At 40.9% G+C, this 19221-nt stretch overlaps 1 protein-coding gene across 3 annotated transcripts; it reads right to left on the minus strand.

Moving 5' to 3' along the window:
• Positions 1-283: 283 nt before the first annotated feature.
• Positions 284-18721, minus strand: LOC139639469 (splicing factor, proline- and glutamine-rich-like). 3 transcript variants are annotated; one of them, XR_011694871.1, is made up of 12 exons: positions 17995-18721; positions 16911-17102; positions 16345-16646; positions 15538-15633; positions 14368-14564; positions 13911-13995; positions 13531-13642; positions 13364-13412; positions 12527-12636; positions 1187-1237; positions 739-825; positions 284-395 (listed from the first exon to the last, which is right to left on the minus strand). XR_011694871.1 is itself a non-coding variant. In XM_071513570.1 (10 exons), the coding sequence occupies exons 1-10, from the start codon at positions 18601-18603 to the stop codon at positions 9938-9940; spliced, it is 1860 nt and encodes a 619-aa protein (XP_071369671.1). In that variant the 5' UTR covers positions 18604-18721; the 3' UTR covers positions 6802-9937. The 3 variants fall into 3 exon arrangements, 2 of the variants coding, with proteins under 2 accessions (XP_071369671.1, XP_071369670.1); XM_071513570.1 differs by lacking the exons at positions 284-395; positions 739-825; positions 1187-1237 and adding an exon at positions 6802-10048 and having other exon boundaries at positions 16911-17099; XM_071513569.1 differs by lacking the exons at positions 284-395; positions 739-825; positions 1187-1237 and adding an exon at positions 6802-10048.
• Between the last annotated feature and the right edge of the window lie 500 nt (positions 18722-19221).

Raw genomic sequence — 19221 nt, forward strand, 5'->3', positions numbered from 1 at the left:
ATGGCCAAATATCTTAAAACTTATGTTCGTTCTTGTTGTTCAATCTGCCCCTTTGTCCCTTGTTGCTCTGTACTGCCCTTTGTGGACATGCCTGTTTTATTAAATTTGACTTATTGTATGCAAATATAAAGTGTAATATACTTCAAATTTGATATTAACAAAGATGGATCTACTGATTTAAAATGCAAGTTCCCCACGGACACTTATCTCAGAACTACATAAATAGGTGATCATCAGCACCAAGTTTGTAATCAATCCAAACACAACAAAACTCAAGTTTAAAGCATTTATTTTTAAACTGAAAAGCAAGAGAAAACAGTCCATCCACTGGACGACCGGCTGCTTGTCCTCTGCTGGACGGCTCCTGTATTACATCTGCACTGCCACCTTCAGCTCTGTCAGACAGAAGCAGACAAGACAGGAAATTAATAGGTGGAGATTATTAAAATAAATGAGTCTTTCGTTTGTAAAAATTATTGGTATCTTTTAGGAGAAATACTTTTGCCACAGCCACACCGTCTATTCCAACTAGTCTGAATCTAACACTACAAGACACCGCTTTACAAGGCAAGCTTTTTGCATTAGTTGACATATTTTTGCATTAGTTGACATATTTCTTGTGCAATAATGCAAATGTGGCCTGTTTTCTCAAGTGTGACGGCCTACTTCTACGAGACACAGACACACACACACACACTTTCACACCCAAATGAGGATGATAAACTGCAGAGAAACTACCATGCAGGTCATCCTGGCGTCAGCACAGTGTGGTCCCTCGGGCTCCTGCAGCTCTGGCTTTATGTCAGACAGCAGTCTTCATTTTACCTACATGAGGGAGAATATAACAGAGAAGAAGCTGTTAGTTAGTTAATGTTTTTCCCCACTGCCAGGGCCTGTAACAGTGTAGTAGGTGTTAATATGAGGGAGAAGAACATGTGGGGGGGATTTGGGTTTCTATATGTTGTTTCATTCCAGAAAGAGAAATTCTTCATTTGGAAATTAGATTAAAAAAGGTGACACGTTCTTGCAAGATGACAGAAAATCAAAGCAACCTATGGCACTTTACAAAAAATGAGAATAGGTCACTAGGTTACTAACAGAATAATGCCATTTAAAATTTATTCATTTTAACTCAAATTTTGGGAACAATGCCTATGTATTGCGTTTTAACAGCGAATGATCTTACCATGGTTACACTGCAAGCGGTTTCTCAGCCTCCCTCTATTGGTCGAGGCTCCTGTAGTGAGAGACACACAATGAGAGCCTGGTAGAGCACTGGTCAGCAGTTCTGTACTTTTACTAATGTGAGTTTGCCATCCTGAGAAGGCTAACAGTGTGTGTGCATCTATGTGTGTGTAGGCAGTGACCTTTGATCATGTGGAGAAAGGAGATTAAAAAAAACAACTTTCAATTCTAAATACTTTCAGGTTATAAGATTATGTCATGGACATGCATTAAATGTATGTAAGCAACTGTTAATGTGTAGTTCAATGTAAAGAGAAGTATGTGGTATGAATAGTGTGACAAAGTTCAAATACAGGAGTCGTTTAAGAAGCCATCTAGCAGTCTGAGGTGCATTTACCATTTTGAAACTGCAGAGGGGACAAAGACAAATGCATGACAACCGCGACATTCAAATCTTTTGCAAACCTCAGGGGAAGGAACTTCTGTGACAAAGCCAAGTAATCTTGACTTCGTACTCGACACGTCAGGAATGTTACTGCAAAACCCCCAGTGAGCTGGGAGTCGCACCTTAACAGGACAGTAACCTTTTACAGGAGTAGACTTAGTCATCTGCAGTGTCGGGCTTGCAGACCTTGGGCACTGCCGTCCCTGAAGAGGCCGCAGGAGGCCGAGAGGGTAGTTCTGGCATCACACTCCGAGTCAGCAAATGGAGAAACAGTTTGGCCAATCAGGACGGAGGATTTAATCGGAAAATGGATCACAGTGCAGACAGACACATCTTGACAGCCTCGAGGGCTGGATTCAGTGCATTGCTTGGATATACTGTAGTTCGCTCTTTCACAAGAAGGTCCAACAGAGCTGCTGAGCACCACATACTCCAGGAAGCTGTTCTTTACAGCTACAAGACAGTTCCTATGTACAAGCAACAGAGGGGAATCGCCACAGTCCTGATGTACTGCGGAGTACTCTTTACAAAATGGCAGGCTGGTCACTGGCATGACAAGGATATTCAGATGTGACAGGTAGAAAATCAACATATGAACAAAGTACTAAAAAGAGAGAGGAAAAGAAACCAAGTGCCATTTTGAGCTAATTAAGTGTTGGTAAGTGCAGAAAAGTCTTTTTTGACACATGGCTCTACATACAGTGAGTTGACTGATCCCACAAAATGTAATTGCAGGGAAAAAACTACAAATATATTGCCTTTGTCCCACAAACCACTGACTGCCAAGTAGGATGGGAATTTAACACCAGCGAAATATCTTTTTTAATCTGTTTGAAAAGAGATTCTGAGTTGTATAGTTATAGTTGAATGGTAAAATATTGAGAGTGGCTGCAGAGTGTTGGGATGCATCAGCCTGTGGCTGCTGGGGAGGTTTATGTCTGAAGGTTTTCGCCCGGCCACCAACCATCACACCAAAATGAAACTGTTCTAAATACCCACTAAATTGTAGTCAATCCCCTATAGGTGCCCAATATCTTGTACTGGCCTACATAAAATACAAAATAAACGATTCAAAATAACTTCCTGTTTGCACATGGAGGAAAGGAAAATGTTGAGGAAAATATTGAAAACCAAGTTAATCATGCCCCCCCCCCATACAAGACTCGACTGTGGTAACCGATCTATTGATGAAATACCAGGATCTAGGCCTTCCTGAAAAGGAACTGGCTCAATGTTGATGCTTAAGGTGATTCACAATATCAAGCAAATTCAAATTTGACAGCCCTAGAGCCTATAGATAATAGTTATTAGGGCAGTGAAACTGCCAACCTTCAAACCCTAAGAAATGCACTCATCAAATGACCCATGGATTTGAGTACTGCTCCAAGTGCATGAAAAAGTTTAGTTTATGAACTGAGAAAACCAGTTTAGATTGTGAAATGAGCAGCCCTTTGAAGTAATTAAGCATTACTCAAGAGTCATCAGACCCACCCCCAACCCCATTTACAAAAAAACACAAAGGTTGCAGAGCTTGTGGTGTTAGGACCAAAGTACAGGTATACTGCATGATGCATGCGTTTCAAAAACTATGCATCTCTGACTCCTGTCATAAGGATTTTCATGAATGTTCACAATCCCACCCAGACCGACCCAAAAGGTATGTGACATTTTTCACTTATAAACTGCAAAGAAATCCCAACCCACTACCAAATCAGTGTCTTTGCACGATTAGCGCCACTTTACACCCCAAGATAGAGGGAATAAAACAGTACTGACAACAGATGTTGCAGTTCTGTGTTGCCAAGGTCAATACAATGGGCCTCATGCAAGAACCACTCGTACGAACAGATTTGTTCTAAAATCACTCGTACGCGCGATTTAAGAGAACTTGCCGCATTCACCAATTTTCTCCTATTTACACTTTTCTCTTAGGTACAAACAAAATGTCCGAGTGTCTAGACCTGTCGTATGAGTCATGTACAATCAACCTGCCATTCTCCAAAGCAAAAAAAACAACTTTGTTGCTGACTAATGGATTGTATCTCTGTCACTTTGAGTTTGAATATATAAATGACACTGTAAAGTAATGTATAATCATGTTGAGCATTGATGGCTTTTTCAAAAGAAGGTAGTGCGTAATTTATTTTACCTGAGCCACATAAAATCTCAGAAGTATCAATGTGGGTTAGTAGCCTATAAGTGTGCTCAATACAAAGACAAAACAAAAAACACTAATAATTGCCAGGTTATTTGACAAACACTCAGATGAGACAAAGGCAAGGTTAGATTATATTGGGGGAAATACATTATAGAGGGAGATAAATCTGATTTATAGGCTATTTTACTCCAGTTGATAACTTTAATGTGGGTAAGTGCAAGTGAATCTAAATTTAGGTCTTACCAGGTTGAGGTGCAAGTCGCTGTCCAGGGCGACACCGCTGGACACATGACACTGCTATATCGCCAATTATGGCAGGTATAGGCCTATTCTTTCATCCGAATTCCTCCTGGCCCTCCTGTTGCAGTCATGGATCGCCTTGCTTTTTGCATCTAATTTCATGTTAAGCCATTTCTTTTTTTATTTCTGTGACGGCGCCCTAACGACAAATCACTATAGTCCTATAATACTCCAATAGAGACTTAAGAGTGTCTGTGGTACTCAATAGTGAGTGAGTGACCTTATCATGGTATTTTTGTCTTCTGTACTATCACTATAATATTCCGATAGGGAATTATAGCTTTGTTGTCATATTTATTTAGTGTTCATCTAAAATGTATAGGAATGCTATAGTTTATCGCAAGGGAACACACAGAGTTATTTTTCCCCATTCCTTGGCTTTAGCAGGGCCTTTCACGTGTTCATTTAGAACAGGTGGAATTCATAATGTTTACCCAGGTCATTTACGACATCATCATTTTCCGAAGATACGAGCATTTGGTGAATCTGACGTGGCACACTCGTACGAGTCCACCTCACGAAAAAAGTAAGAGAAATTTAGTATAAGAATACGAAAATGTTCTTGCATGAGGCCCATTGTCTACACAACTCAGTGATGAACCAGTGACTCAGCCGTCCACAACAATGCTTTTCATACATACATGGAAGCCCAAGTATTGTAATCACACACACACACCATACGAGCTAAAAACGCACATCGATTTGCCACAAGTCCACACACGAGGTAGAAGAACAGAGATCTGCACTGTGACTCCATTCTTCATAAGTGTGATGCCAGAAGCCCTGTAGGTGTCACTTCGAGCTGTGACAGTATTTGAAAGGAGAGAGACAGAGAGAGGAGTTAAGTTGTAGGGGATCTGTGCATCTTAAATCGTAAACATGGATGGGACACTTACCTTACTTGTTCAGCTGATCTGTGTAAGCATACCTCTGGCTGCAGTGCAAACAAGTCCAGGCTTTACTGTCCACTGACTTCTGCAGAACTACTCGTCAACGTAACCCAAATGCCGGGAAGAGCCTCTACTGTGGAATGGGGCAGCCTGTCTGTGACAAGCTGGCTGACAGCAGCTACCGCACCCCTCATGTAACTAAAGACATGTAGCACACTCGCACAAACACACATGCACAGCACGCCATTCTCTCCTCAACGGTAAGGTGCATGGGACTCCTGCATTTGGTAGGTTGCTGAAGAGATGAGGTAGGTAAGATAATACCAGGGAAGTAGCCACCTATTTTCTTTCTACCAAAAGCATCAAAATTCAACTTCACTTAAAACTGGCTCAGTGCAAGAATTCATTTAAAAGGTCAACTAAAAGAAGAGACCCCCCCCCCCCCCCCCCGCCCCATGCAGTTTGTCCCAGCAGCGTTTAATCTATGTAAGAATAGTTCACATAATATAAAGGAGCAGGGGTGTTAATAAATACCATGTGGCTGCATTTAAAAAAAAACATAATCTTGAGTTTGGAGTTTCTATTACAGAAACCTCAGTGTTGTACCTTTGCATTCATGTGTGTGCCACTGAAACTAGGTCAAAATGTGTTGGCAATAAGGGACATCCTTGTTCCGTACCACTGTATATAGTTCCCACAGAACTTGAATGGACAGAACGGTCCTTCCACTGTTTGTCATGGTAATTTGGCTAGCACAGCATAAAATGGCGATTATGGAATTTTAAGGGTTAGTTGCTATAGTGACAACGCAAGTCTGGGCATTAAGGCCGTAACATGTGTCACACTTGCTTGAGAACTGTGTAGATAAGTCTGTTGCTTGAGTGCTTAGCAAACTGTCAAAACTCAACTGAAAGGTGACGTTAGCGACAAGGCTAATGTAGCATTATCAAAGATTGTACTTCTCTTCTAGTCAACATTAGCATATTAGCAATCCATGGCAGCAAGGCGACGGAGAAGCTCCTTTGGTCCTTACTGCAAAACCTCTCGCCTCAGTAACTTGCCGCAAGTTATTTCGTATGGAAGCTAGCACAACAGCACAAATAACAATGTCTGCCGCTCCGACTGCCCTGGAACGTTGATTTGAATGGGATTGACCGTTCTATCCATTCAAGTTCTGTAATAGTTCCTTTGTAGTCCTTCTCTATGTTTGGCACAGTGCCAGCTGACTCTTGTTAACTGGTGAAATTTGCGAAAAGTAGAATGGCCAAATGTTGTCCCTAACATCCAAAATTACCATAAGACCAACCTATAAAACCACGATCAATCAATAAATGTAAAATTTTCAAACATAGGCCCTATGCAGTCTTCTAGAGGGATTGCTATTCATCAACAAACCCACACCAACAGGAGTCTTTTTCAGTACTTAAGTTGAATGGTCATCGTATTAAACCTGTGGGTACCATTGACTTAGGATTTCTTGGTTTGGAAATTCCCTTCTCATAGTCCAAAATCTTTCAAGATGGTCAAACCTGTTAAAGAAAAAATTTACATAACACCAACACACAGACATAACATAACAAGTTTTCAGATTTACACTTCGTGGTATCCAATTGTGTTACCAAATCCATCCAAGTATTTGTAGTCCTCCGTGTTTTGCAGGGTTTTCAGATGCTATGTGAAGAAGGAAATCTCTTCTATGGGATGCTTTTTCTAGCCAGGTAAAAATCGTAAAATAGCCAACTGTTATCCAGAAATTGTACATTGTATATTATCTCACTGTATACATAACTAATTTAAAAGTTTCTTAGATGCATAGCCACTTATTTCTTTTTCAGATTTACACATTTTAAAATCCTATCCAATTGCAATACAGACTCCAATGTATTGGTGGTCTTTGGCCTTTTGCCTAGTTTTCTACAGAAATCACTACTATGGGATGTTTTTATTTTATCAACGAAATCATCTTATAAATCCAAATGTCCAAAAAGTTAGCCATTGGAGTCATCGTTTATAGAAGAGCACTACATTGTTAATAGAAGAGCACTATACAGGTGATTCAATTTTTTTTTTTTTAGCTGAAAAGCCACCAACTGTCCATCTTGAGAAAGTGAGAAAAAGTGGCCAAAGGAAAAATGTGACTTCAATTAATTTGACTCTGATTAATACAGAGCCACTAACTGTCCATCTTGAGAAAGTGAGAAAAAGTGGCCCTAGGAAAAACTGGACTCAGATTAAAGCGCAAACATTTTCATTGAAAACTAAAATCTGTCAAAATTATCTTTCATATTCATCATTCAATCTACGATTTCAGTCAGATGAAGTTGCTGTGAAGTGTAATAATTATGCCGTTAGGTATTATGCAGTCAAATGATGCAGTAAAATAATAATTGCTCTTAGTTCTTAATCATATCCAAAATTGTAATTTTGAGAATTCTTCAATCAAATCATAGCCCTGTAATATGAAATCAAATTGTGAGGTCTTTGCGGATTTCCACCACTTAATAAATGTATATGTAAAGATACTACAAGGAGGCCATAAAATAAGTTCTGCAGCCTAAACATAATAGTTTCTTATATCTTGAATGACATTTGTTACCAGACTTGGTGCTGTGCTGGATTTGTGTTTACAAGGTAAAATGTACACAAAATTCTTTCAAGCGTGTTCTCTACAAAATTCATCAAGCTTGTGAATTCAAAAAATGCATATAACCATTCTATTTCAATGCAATTGCTGTGTATTTACATTTTATTGCCCCCTCTCCAACACTTTGTATGGTACGGTATTGTTTGGCAAGTGCCCTTGTCAAGACAATGCACAGCCCATCTTTGAACTCAAAAAACTCCTTTTTAACAGAGCCATTTCATCAAAAATCAAGCTCAGATTTCCACTTTTTTAAAGCTTGATCCAAACCCTCCCCCATCTGGCTTGTCTCCATTCCATGTGACTTAAAAAAAAATCCAACAGTGTTTCTTGACAGTAAGTACCACAAAAATGGAAAAAAGGTGAAGAAAAGTTTCATCGGTAGTGACTAGGAATACACTCCAATCCAAACAGGGTCATCTCCAAGCCTTTCTCCCTGCTCAGGTATCTGCAAGCCAGGGCAATCCACTACGCACCAACAATTTTTAAAACTTTGTAATTCCCATGTTCTTCTTCTAACATTTCCAGCACAATAAATGCTGTGGTGGTGAAGTGCTGCCTCTACAGGAGATTAGGATTAAAGGCTTTTAGACGAGACGTGACAGCTGCCTGATAATGATTTGTTTTCAATGACAGGCAGTTACAGCATTACGGTGTTGGAGGAAAATGGAGGAAAAGTTAATTCCAGCAGTCTGTGATTTCCCCAAACGACTGCTTGCATTAAAGCAGTAAAGCAGCAGTCAAGGGACATTAACAAGAGAGCCTTTGCATGGCAAAGTGTCACTGTATGAGTGGGTCTATCAGGTACGTACGTTACAATCTAGTAGTTATATATGGCTATGTAAACATATGCAAACGTTAGCTGGTTAGAAGCATCTTGTAGCGACTACACGGCTGTGGGTAGCGGATGTTTCTATGGTTACATGTGGAGCACCAGGTGTTGTTTCTCTACACAGGTGGTGCAAGGCTGCATGCGACTATTGTGTTTCGTCTAAAAAGCCCATAACACTTTCTGATATCAATTCCAACACTGGCTATAATGGAAGCTGCCTCCCAAATATTACACTGGTGTAACATGTAGCCTACAAGATGCCATTGTAAAATTTCAAATGCATAATACTTTCAATCAACGACAAGTAGAAACATATGCATAGTAATTGGGCACTTTGACATAAGTAATACGTAATTTTTGGGGATGGTCTGTTTGTCGCAATCAGGTGCAACATATGCTTCTTTCTACCATAGTGGTGTTTTTAACAAAAATAGGGGGATTGGGATTTTGTGGTTTCATCAGCTCCCAATTTTTTTTGGCTCCATTTCTGGTGACTGATAATGCCTTGAATACTGCATGAATGACCATTTACTAAGTACCTTTTGCAGTGGTCAAATTCGGCCTCTGCCGATTGGAAACACACTACAGCAAATTTATTCAGCAACCTATTGGGATTGGGAATTTGCCCCAGGCCATGCCAGTTTACTGACGTCAATTCCTTAATAATTCCTTCGTCAAGATTTGATTATTTAAAGACTCCCTTATTGGTTCCTGCCATTTATATTTTTATCTTTGTAAACTTATATTGTACCAAAAAGTAAGTCTAACTGAACTGATTGAAATTCTACTACCAATCCCAAATCAGAATGACTAACAATGTTAATACCCGACTCCAGTCTCCAAAAGTCTATATACACACACACAACTGTACAGCGTGTGTGCAAGTGACTGACTGCGAGGTTGTGATGTGACGTAGTGAAAAGAATGTGTAGTTCAGTTCTCCGCACACTTTATCTCCAGGTCATTCAAAAACTAATGTAGTCAGCTATCCTCATTTGTACAATTCCTTCCCTTCCTTTTAATAACCTCTTGTTGGAAGATAAGAGTACATTGCTTGTGGTAGGAACGTTTTAACTTGTTTTAAGAATAAATGTTTAAGGTTTTTTTCCAATAGAACCAATTTGTCTTTATTGCAATACATGCCTTTACTTCAAACTTCTGGCACAAAACACAGCCATAGATAGAAAGGTGAGAAAAATGTTACAATTATCATTTCACGACGACTCACAGAGCATGATACAACTAGAAAAGAAAATATACATGGGTCAGAAAGAACTAATCGATCACAAGTGGGTGATCTATCTTTCCACACTACTCAAAATAACAAAATAAAAATGGAAAATATCGAACTTGCCATAAAATGAGTAACTCTTGAGGCTAAAATGCAGCAACAATTTAAACTTAAATACAACAAATATGACTCGACATGTTTGTTTCCGAGAATCTACACAAATAGCGCTGCTAGGAGAATGACACTGAGCTGCTTTTAAAAGCGGGGTTTCTTGGCAGGCCCATCAAATTCCTCGCGGACCCTGCCAAACCCGGGGTTGCCGGGACCCATTCCCCTAGGACCGCCCTGGGGGAAGCGCTCGTTGCGCTGTGGGGCGCGATTTGCCAAGGAGGCAAATTGGTGAGGGGAATTATGAGTGGGATGGGGCGAGTGCGTGAGCACACAGTTCATGTCCATAGGCAGGGGAGGGGGGTATAAGGTATGGCAAGAGAGGTGGTTTGTTTTATGTTTGTCAGCAGATTTACAACACAACCAGCAGGAGACACAGCCGAAGGTACCGTTCGTTCCAATATGAAGGTCCACAGGTGCCACAGGTTACATACGGAGAAGGAAGAAAGGGTAATGCTTTCGTTAGTCAGTGCCTCCCTAGCATGGCCTCCAGTGCATGCCAAAGATGAGTCTATATTCCTCCACTACTGGCATCAGGTGTAGCATTTTGCATGCTAACCAGTTAAATGCCAAAACTTCTGGGTGGGTGAAGTATATCAAGCCCCAGCAAAACAAAATCCCTATGCTTTGTGTTAACATTAGGATTTAAGTATTTACATTAACATTTAGGATTTACAAAATGAAAAAAAAATGGTTCAAAATAAATTATGTCTCACTGCAACAAATTAGAGCCTGACTTTATGCAGTTGGGTTTCAAATGTTTTCTGAACATAATTTAGGGAGGAAGAATTGACAGGCTTCAATTAGATTGGACTAACTGAAATAATGCTGGGTCTTTGCTGAATTCATGTTTTTAATAACAGCAAGAGATCTTTTAATATGGAAATACTGTGACTGCGCCAGAAACACATCTGTAGAATATAGGCACTTTGGCAAAACGAAATTTAACATTACACAGGACATTCAGCACAACACCCTTTCCAACAGTCATTTGTTTATGAATGTGCACTGTATGTTAATTCACAGACACACACATTTTGTGAAACCGGATTAGCTTGAGTCCAAGTGAATCCCTTAAACCACCCAAATTCACTGGAGGCGGCAGACTTCGACAACACAACTAGGCAACAGGTTTGGCCACAATTCAAATGGAACTGTAAAACTAAAGATACGTTTTAAACTAAGAACAGGATGTCATGAACTGGAACTTCAAACATCAACTGGCTTAGCCTGATAAATAAATCAAATACTTCTGAGCTTCACAGAAGAGTGAATATAGGCTACACAGTGTGTCTCGCTCCACACATATTGCAAATTCATGGGTTGTAGACGTGTTGCATTGCTTCCATCAATTCAAAAGGTTTGTTCTTATAGGCTTTAGTCTGAGGTGAAACCCCTTAATATTAAAATTAAATCACTAAATGGGTTAATATTGCTTTGAATCCAAAGCAAGTCTGTAGAATTATACCAAGCTAATATTACCAAATATTAGCCTTTATTTGTCAAAAGCTACAAATGTGAAGCAGACTATTTTCTCAAAGACAAAACAAAGTAAAATAAAAGCTGGTCCGTTTTGTCCAAAGTTTGTTCAAAAGGTCAGAACTATTGTGGAAATAATGAGGACCTATGAGGTAAACACAATTGTGGAAATAATGAGGACCTATGAGGTAAACACACATCTTGCCATCTTTACTGTCAACTGTAAACCGGCAATGAAGCCAAGATTAGTACTACGATCCTGCCAGTAGCACAGATCTTTAACTCAGGACTTAGGTTGCATATGAAATTAGAAGAATTCATATCCAGTATACAATGACATAGGCCTCAACGGGAACAGTCACAAGGCTATGCCTGCCCCCATCAGTTAAAAATGTTGTGGTCTGCAATTTGTAAACAATTTATTCAAATATAAGATGTAATGCCTTAAACTGTCAACCTGCACTAAAAATATTTTAATTGCTCAGGTGCAAAAAAGAAGTTTGTGAAAAGGTGCAGGAGGTGAGCTAAATCCCTACTTCATGTCACAAAAGTAGTTTCATATCACAGAGGAGCTTTGCAAAGGATTTCACATTGCCACCCTAACATACACATAGCTTCTTCATATACCACCTGATTCCTTCTCATGACAGCTGATGCATGACGGTGTTGGCACAGTATGGAAAAGTGGTTTTACAGCTAGATACCCATATTTTCAACGAATTGTTAAAAAAAGAAAAAGAAAAAACACACGTAGATGCCATTCTTCCTCTTGCTAGGAGAAGTGCCTGTCCAGCTCACAGGAGACAGGGCTTGCAATAGCGGTCCACTACACAAATGCTGTGTCTTACAAGAGTGAGCAGAGCCACTGAAGTCTGTCTACAGCTCGCAGGGAGCAATTCCCTATGATTTAGTGCAGGTTGACGGTTTCTTAGCTGGACAGCAGCAAGATTCTGGTGAAGGAGACTGAGGGGGCTCGGCTCGCCACTGAAACCCTATCAGGCAGGCAGCACATCTGTCAGACTCAACAAGGAGCAAGCCGTCTGAAGACAGCTGGGAGCACAAATCCTTCATATTCACAGCTCTCCCGCTCGGCCAGCTGGCCTTCACGGTTAAAAATCAGCCTTTCCAACAAGACGGAAAGCCAACCACAAACTACTACAGTCAACTACTGATCTTCCCTTCAGTGGGATACGTTACCATTTCGTTGGGCATCATGCCTCCAGGAGAGGGTCCCCCCATTCCCTGCTGTCCCTCAAAGCCCATTCCGCCCATGGGGAACTTCTGGTTGGGCGTACCAAAGGACATGTCTAACAGGGACAACATGACTACATGTCACACATTTGAAAAAACAGATGTCAGAGAAAGAAAGATGTCAGAGAAAGTCCTTATGGGGCCTTTTTGTCAAAAAAGTTTGGATCTAACTCTATGTGACATTAAATAGGGATTAAATGTGATTTTAATGCACTTTTCTAATCCTCTTGCACTGTCTTTTCTTTTATCTTTCTATTTCACTTGATTTGAACTGCACTAGTTTACTTTTTAAGTCTTTGATCTTGTGGATCTTGTCTGTACTTTTGCACTTTTTAATTGTAAATTTTTTACCTTTACTGTGTTTTTTTATTACTCTGTAAAGCACTTTGAATTGCGTCCGTGTATGAAATGTGCAATAAAAATAAAGCTGCCTTGCCTTATAGTGTCATTTAAAATGAAAAACAGCAGTACATCTTAGCCACTTGCAACTTACTATGAGTGCAATATTAGAAAAATAAATTCTCACTGTCAACATTATGTGCAACCAATAGGACCGTATGGGTGTATGGTGATAATGTAAACTATGTTTTGACATCAATAACATAATGCAATGAAGTCATCTAATGGAAATATAGCCAACCTGAGAATGTCATGAAGCTTGTAAGCATGTGAAAAGCAAGCAGACTGAATCATTTATAAAAGATGGCTTTGGAAAAAATGCATCTAATAAAACTTCCCTTTTAAGCATCAAATGAATACAATAACTCTGAACGGATTACTTACCAGCCATGCCCATGGCTCCACCAGGATTCATCCTCATTTCCCTGTCCCTCTGCAACAAAAAAACAGAAGAAAACCATTATTCAACCACACAAATATGAACAAGGTATCAGATCACCTCACTCATTATGTATTTAGTGCTTTTTCTTCCATCGTGCAGTTTAACTCACATCCATGAAGTTGCCCATCCTGTAGTTCTCCTCACGCTGGCGGCGCATCTGCTCTTCCATCTCCCGCTTGCGAAGCATCTCCTCCTCCCGCCTGCGACGCTCTTCCTCCTGTCTGTTTACCAACAGGAAATATTCAATTAGAAATAAGCCAGGTTGAACATCAAAAATGATAATGGATTTGAAAAAGCTTATCAAAAAAAAGGGAGGACTTGTCAAACAAATTTACAATTTATGGAAGCAAAGCCTGCATATGGGAGTTACACAGCATCCTTAACACTGAGGTAACGAGAAGCATTGTGTTGACGACAAGATCCATAAATGGCTGTTTTCTCTCCAAATGCACAACCAGATAAGAATTTTATTCAAATACGCATAAATACCTGATCTGCATCTCTTTTCTCTTTTGCATCTCCTGACTGTGAAGCTCCTCCATTCGCCGCAGCTCCTCCTGCCGCCTCAGTAGATCTGCACGGAAACATGAAACCAACCAATTTAATTATAGCTCTAGAACGGTACATGCCCCCGTGTCCGGTAACACACATCCTCCCTGGTGATGGTGACAGTAGGAAATATGCGTTTCAAAAAACTCCAGTCCATCACATACAAGGATACAATGGTGACTGACAATTTATCTTTTCACAAAAATAGAAATACTACATAAAAACCTTCATAACTAGCACAACAAGACTTCTATGAAGCACACCAGCAAGGGGAAACATTATAGCGCAACTTGTTGACATGCAGTGTTCAAAACTGGATCGGATTCTTTAAATGTAACTGTTGCAGTCTTTTGAGTCATTCCTCTTTTCAGCCTGACAGCTGCAGCAGCACACTTGCCTTGTCGCAGCAGGTTGGCCTGGTGCTCGTGGTAAGCGTCCTCCATCTCGCTCTCCAGCTTCTCGCGGGCCTCACGCATGTTCTTCTCCACCTGCTGCCTCTGCTGCTTCTCCATTTCATCGAGAGACTTCCAGCGCTTGGAGTACTCGTATTCAAAAGTGCCTGGACGGGCGAAGCGGGGCGGCTCCTCTCGTTCCCTGCAGACAGTCGAAAAGCCATATATGAGACTTTTTTTTTACATCAGGGTACTGCTGAAATGGGCTTTATGATAAGGGATAAAGAAGGATTCAGTGACTTTCAAGGTCTTGTATGGCATATGTCTAGGGCTTAAAATTGGCATGTTTTTGGGTAAGACATGATATTGACCAATATTAAACATCACAGAGGCCTAATTTATTACTCATGACATTGTCAAATCAAGAACTCATAGCGAAATCATCTATTCTAAAACTTCTGTCAAACACCACAAATATTCATTAGATGGTTTCCTGTTGATCCTAGGATGGAGAGGAATGATGAATTTGGATGAAGGCCTTATATTATTTTTCTAAAATCCCAAAACTTTCAAGGATTTTCACGGACCACATAGCACCATGTAGTAGCACAAGTGCATACTTTTTTTTTTAGCCCTGGGACAGCAGCAAATCCGTTGTAATTGGCCATCAGCGTAAGACTTCTTTCAGCCAGTATTAACTCTTACCATCCTTTATTTTAACCATATTTTTTCACTGTTAGGTGACCAGCAGATGATGTGTCACCAACCTACATCTCTTCACTTTTCTGCTGCAATGACTCTATTTCCCCTCAGGGATCAATGAAGTCAATTTCTTCCAAACTCTGCCAGTGTCATGTATCAATTCTTCCTTTCATCCACATAGATCAACATCTGCTGCTCCGTAGAGAAGAGTGTATTGATTTGTAACAGCTGCAAAACCAACCACCCCCCCACCACCACCACAAAACCCCCCACTTCCACATCGCACCATCTGCTGGTCACCTAGCAGTGATTTGAATTGAATCATTTGCATAACAAAGACCAAAAAGGGGTCATTCTGCACCTGGCCACAGTGAAACCCCCTCCACACAACACTCAACAGAAGCACAAAAATGATCTAACAACTAAGACACACTAAGCACATGCAAGAAACTAATGGGCAGTGATATGCTTACTTCTGGTATCTGGGGTTCTTCTGTGCCAGTTTCTCTGGAAGACCGTCCTCGTCGTCATACTGTTCTAGAGGCTCGACGACAACCGGCCGGGGCGACCTGTGAAGACAAAGAAAATGTTAATGGTTAATCAAGGTTTTTAGGCATTATCAAGCAAGATTTTACTTGATCTTTTTATTCGTGTACGAAATGTGTTACGGTGTGGTCGACTGATTGATACATTGAACATTAGGGCTGCAACTAACGATTATTTTCATTGTCGATTAATCTGTCGATTATTTTCTCGATTATTCGATTAGTTGTTTGGTCTATAAAATGTCAGAAAATGGTGAAAAATGTTGATCAGTGTTTCCCAAAGCCCAAGATGACGTCCTCAAATGTCTTGTTTTGTCCACAACCCAAAGATATTCAGTTTACTGTCATAGAGGAGTAAAGAAACCAGAAAATATTCACATTTAAGAAGCTGGAATCAGAGAATTGTGACTTATTTTTCTTAAAAAATTACTCAAACCGATTAATCGATTATCAAAATAGCTGCTATTTTGATAATCGATTAATCGATCAGTTGACAACTGATCGATTAATCGTTGTAGCTCTATTGAACATTACATTGTTTTTTTTATAGATCCATTTTAGATCAAGGATTCTATAATTCTATTTTAGTTTACAGACACAAAGCCATAATTTCAAACACAATCCCATGGAACAAAATATATTAGTTATTATAATTATCTAAAGATTTAGCAGGTCTCGTGTTCATGGCATAGGCGACACAAAAACACATATTTCCCGAATTCCAACTGCACTTACGTGGTGAGCAGAAAGACGCCCTCGTTGCAGCGGTCCAGGGCCTTTCTGGCAGCAGGTTTGGAGGCGAACTCGACGATGCCCTTCCCCGTGGAGCGCCCGCGGTCGTCTACGATGACGACCGCCCTCTCCACCATCCCAAACTGTGAGAAGGCCTCTTCCAGGAGCTCGTTGGAAACAAACGGTGACAGGTTCTTCACAGACAGAGCTGCAGAGTGTGTGGCAAAGCGAACGCGCAGTGGCCTGCCTTTCATCGGCGTATCGTCTAATTCTGCCTTTGCGATCTCTGCCAGTCCGCGGGACTCCTGCAACAAAGAAAAAAACTATTAACAAACTAAATAGAGAATTATCATTACCCAGGGCCCCTATATATAAAAACACTACAGTACCGGATTTCAGAAATGTTACAATGAATTTCCAGTAGTGGTATTATGTGTTATGTGGTGTAAAATTTGTACTCACCAACAGACATGCTTGTAAATACTGGTGTAATAGCTTAATTCTAATAGAACCAAAGCTATGACACTTGGTATCATCACAACAATAGGCTAAATTTAAACGTGTCTTACCAGTCGGATGAAGCCAAAGCCTTTGCCTTTGTTGATGAAGACCTCGCTGGGTTCTCCATATTTTGCAAAGAGCCTCTTGAACTCGTCATCACTGATGTCGTTGGGCAGGTTACCAATGAACAGACGGCACCGCTGTGTGTATGTTTTCTCACCAGGTTTCAGCAGCATGGACAATGTTGCCCTCAGTTCCTGCTAATGAATTAAAATAACTATTTCAGAATCAACTCATGAATCCCCAGACTTGAACACACAACACCATACTCAGATAGCAAGAACACAAAAACAGGCAATTTGAATACAACAGGAAATGTCCACTGGAGATGAATGAAAGAAAAACGTGTTGGAAGTCACTGAATTGTCTGGCCTCCTTTTATCTATATCATTTTAAGAGTTAATTAAACAGACAATAGACTGCAAAGCCAGATTTGTTTCAACACACAATTGCCAAATCCAGCTGTGATCCTCAAACATACATGTTTAACAACAATGCCCCCTACTCCCTTAAAAATATCGGTCAAGTTTATTGTCCCCTTATCGTATGGGGAATAGGGCCACCCCCTATTCCCCATACGATAATAGGGACAATAAACATGACCGATATTTTTAAACACCGTCTCTGGCAAGCCAGCACGATGCGCATCAACAAAATTGATGAAAACGATTCAGAATCAACAACTACAACCGCTGTGTTCTTGAGTTTACAACAGAAAAACCGGGGGCTATGTGGCTAGACTGCGACTGCAGGGATTTAACACAAGATGGCGGATAATCGAAGCTAGCTCACATTGGGGGCGCACGTTTTCAATTCCGTCTAGTCCCGTCAAACACTGTAGCGAGGCGACTACACATCTACAGCCGTTTCAGTGGCCCTATGGTGAAACTCCGCCCGCTCGGGCTGCTCCGACCTCCAAACCTGCGTGTTCTTGGTTTTCCAACACTAGCTTGCTTTGTCTACATGCCCGAGTACTGTACAACAGCGATGCTAGCTAGCTTGTTGCAAGAAAGTAATTATCCCAAAACACTGTTAACAAAAATAATGTCGACACCCCACGCAGCACAAAAATATAATTAAAGCACAACAAACCGTTGACTGGTCTACTGCCGTGGCTGAAGCGTTATTTGTGGGCTTCGGCTCTGGTTTAATCATCGGTACCGACTTCGGGCCTTGTTGGGGAACTGATTTCTGGCCTTGTTGGGGCATTGACTTCTGGCCTTGATGGGGCATCGGCTTCTGCTGCTGTCCGTTAACATTTCCCATCGGTGGTTTCTGCTGCTGATTCTGATTCTGGTTCTTGTTTGCCTGGCCCGGTGGAGGCGACGATATATTTGGTTTCGGCGGGGGAGACTGGATCTTCGGTTGGGGCGCGGGGGTCGGCGGTTTTCGTTGTTGCTGTTCTTGCTGCTGTTGCATCGGGCCTTTCATCGTGAGAGCCGGGCCCGGAGTCGGCGGGGGGATGATTCCAGAGGACGGAGGCTGCTGTGGCTTTTGTGGGGTCGTCTGTGGTCCCTGATTGGGGGGCTTGTTCAAATTATTGCCCATATGTCCTCCTCTGTTCTGGTTCTGGAAAGGGTGACTCCTGAAATTTGGGTTTCCCATCAGTCCGCCTCGCATCGGGCCGCCGGGGCCGCCCCTGCGTGGCTGGAAACTATTCATACCACCGCCGCGACCTCTGTTAAACCTATCCCGAGACATTTAGGATGTCTTAAATTACCGAACTGTCGAATTAAAATACGAAAAACGTTAAGACTCGTGTGTCTTGCGGCCGTTTTTTTCCGGTGTTGGTCGAACGTAGGTCGTCCTTCCTCTCAAAATGGCGACCGACGGCGACGAGCAGAAGTTGTCTTCGTAACAAAGCAGAGGGATCCGCCCTGTCTGCTTCATTGGTCTGTTGTTCAGGATGGGGAGTGGACTCTATTTTTCAAATGACGCCCAAAAGTATATGAATAAAACCGGATACTCTTTCTTTGGTCCGCTGGAAATGTTCTCATTTACTACTATTTGTATTGCATCACACTTAAATATAGAAATATTCAAATATAGAGAGGCCTATACATATTAGGCTACACATACAGGCCTACTATTGTAAGTACTGATAAAGAAAATGCATGTGGTAAAAAAACGAGGGTAACCTCTGACCTCCTGTTACTGACCATTGCTAGGCAAACAATAGTAACAAGTTATATTTTTCAGAAAAAACATTTATTTATACCTTTTCCCTTAAAATACTCCATAATTTTGATCAGTGTGCTTGCTATGATGAATGCTATGAATTTACGTAACAGATTTATGTCAGCCTTGAGGTAAACGCTG

Source organism: Centroberyx affinis, unplaced genomic scaffold (genome assembly GCF_046629955.1).
Source record: "Centroberyx affinis isolate AG114_WGS23_722 - 3 ecotype Tasmania unplaced genomic scaffold, CSIRO-AGI_Caff_v1 ptg007322l_1, whole genome shotgun sequence".
Classification (NCBI taxonomy): domain Eukaryota; kingdom Metazoa; phylum Chordata; class Actinopteri; order Beryciformes; family Berycidae; genus Centroberyx; species Centroberyx affinis.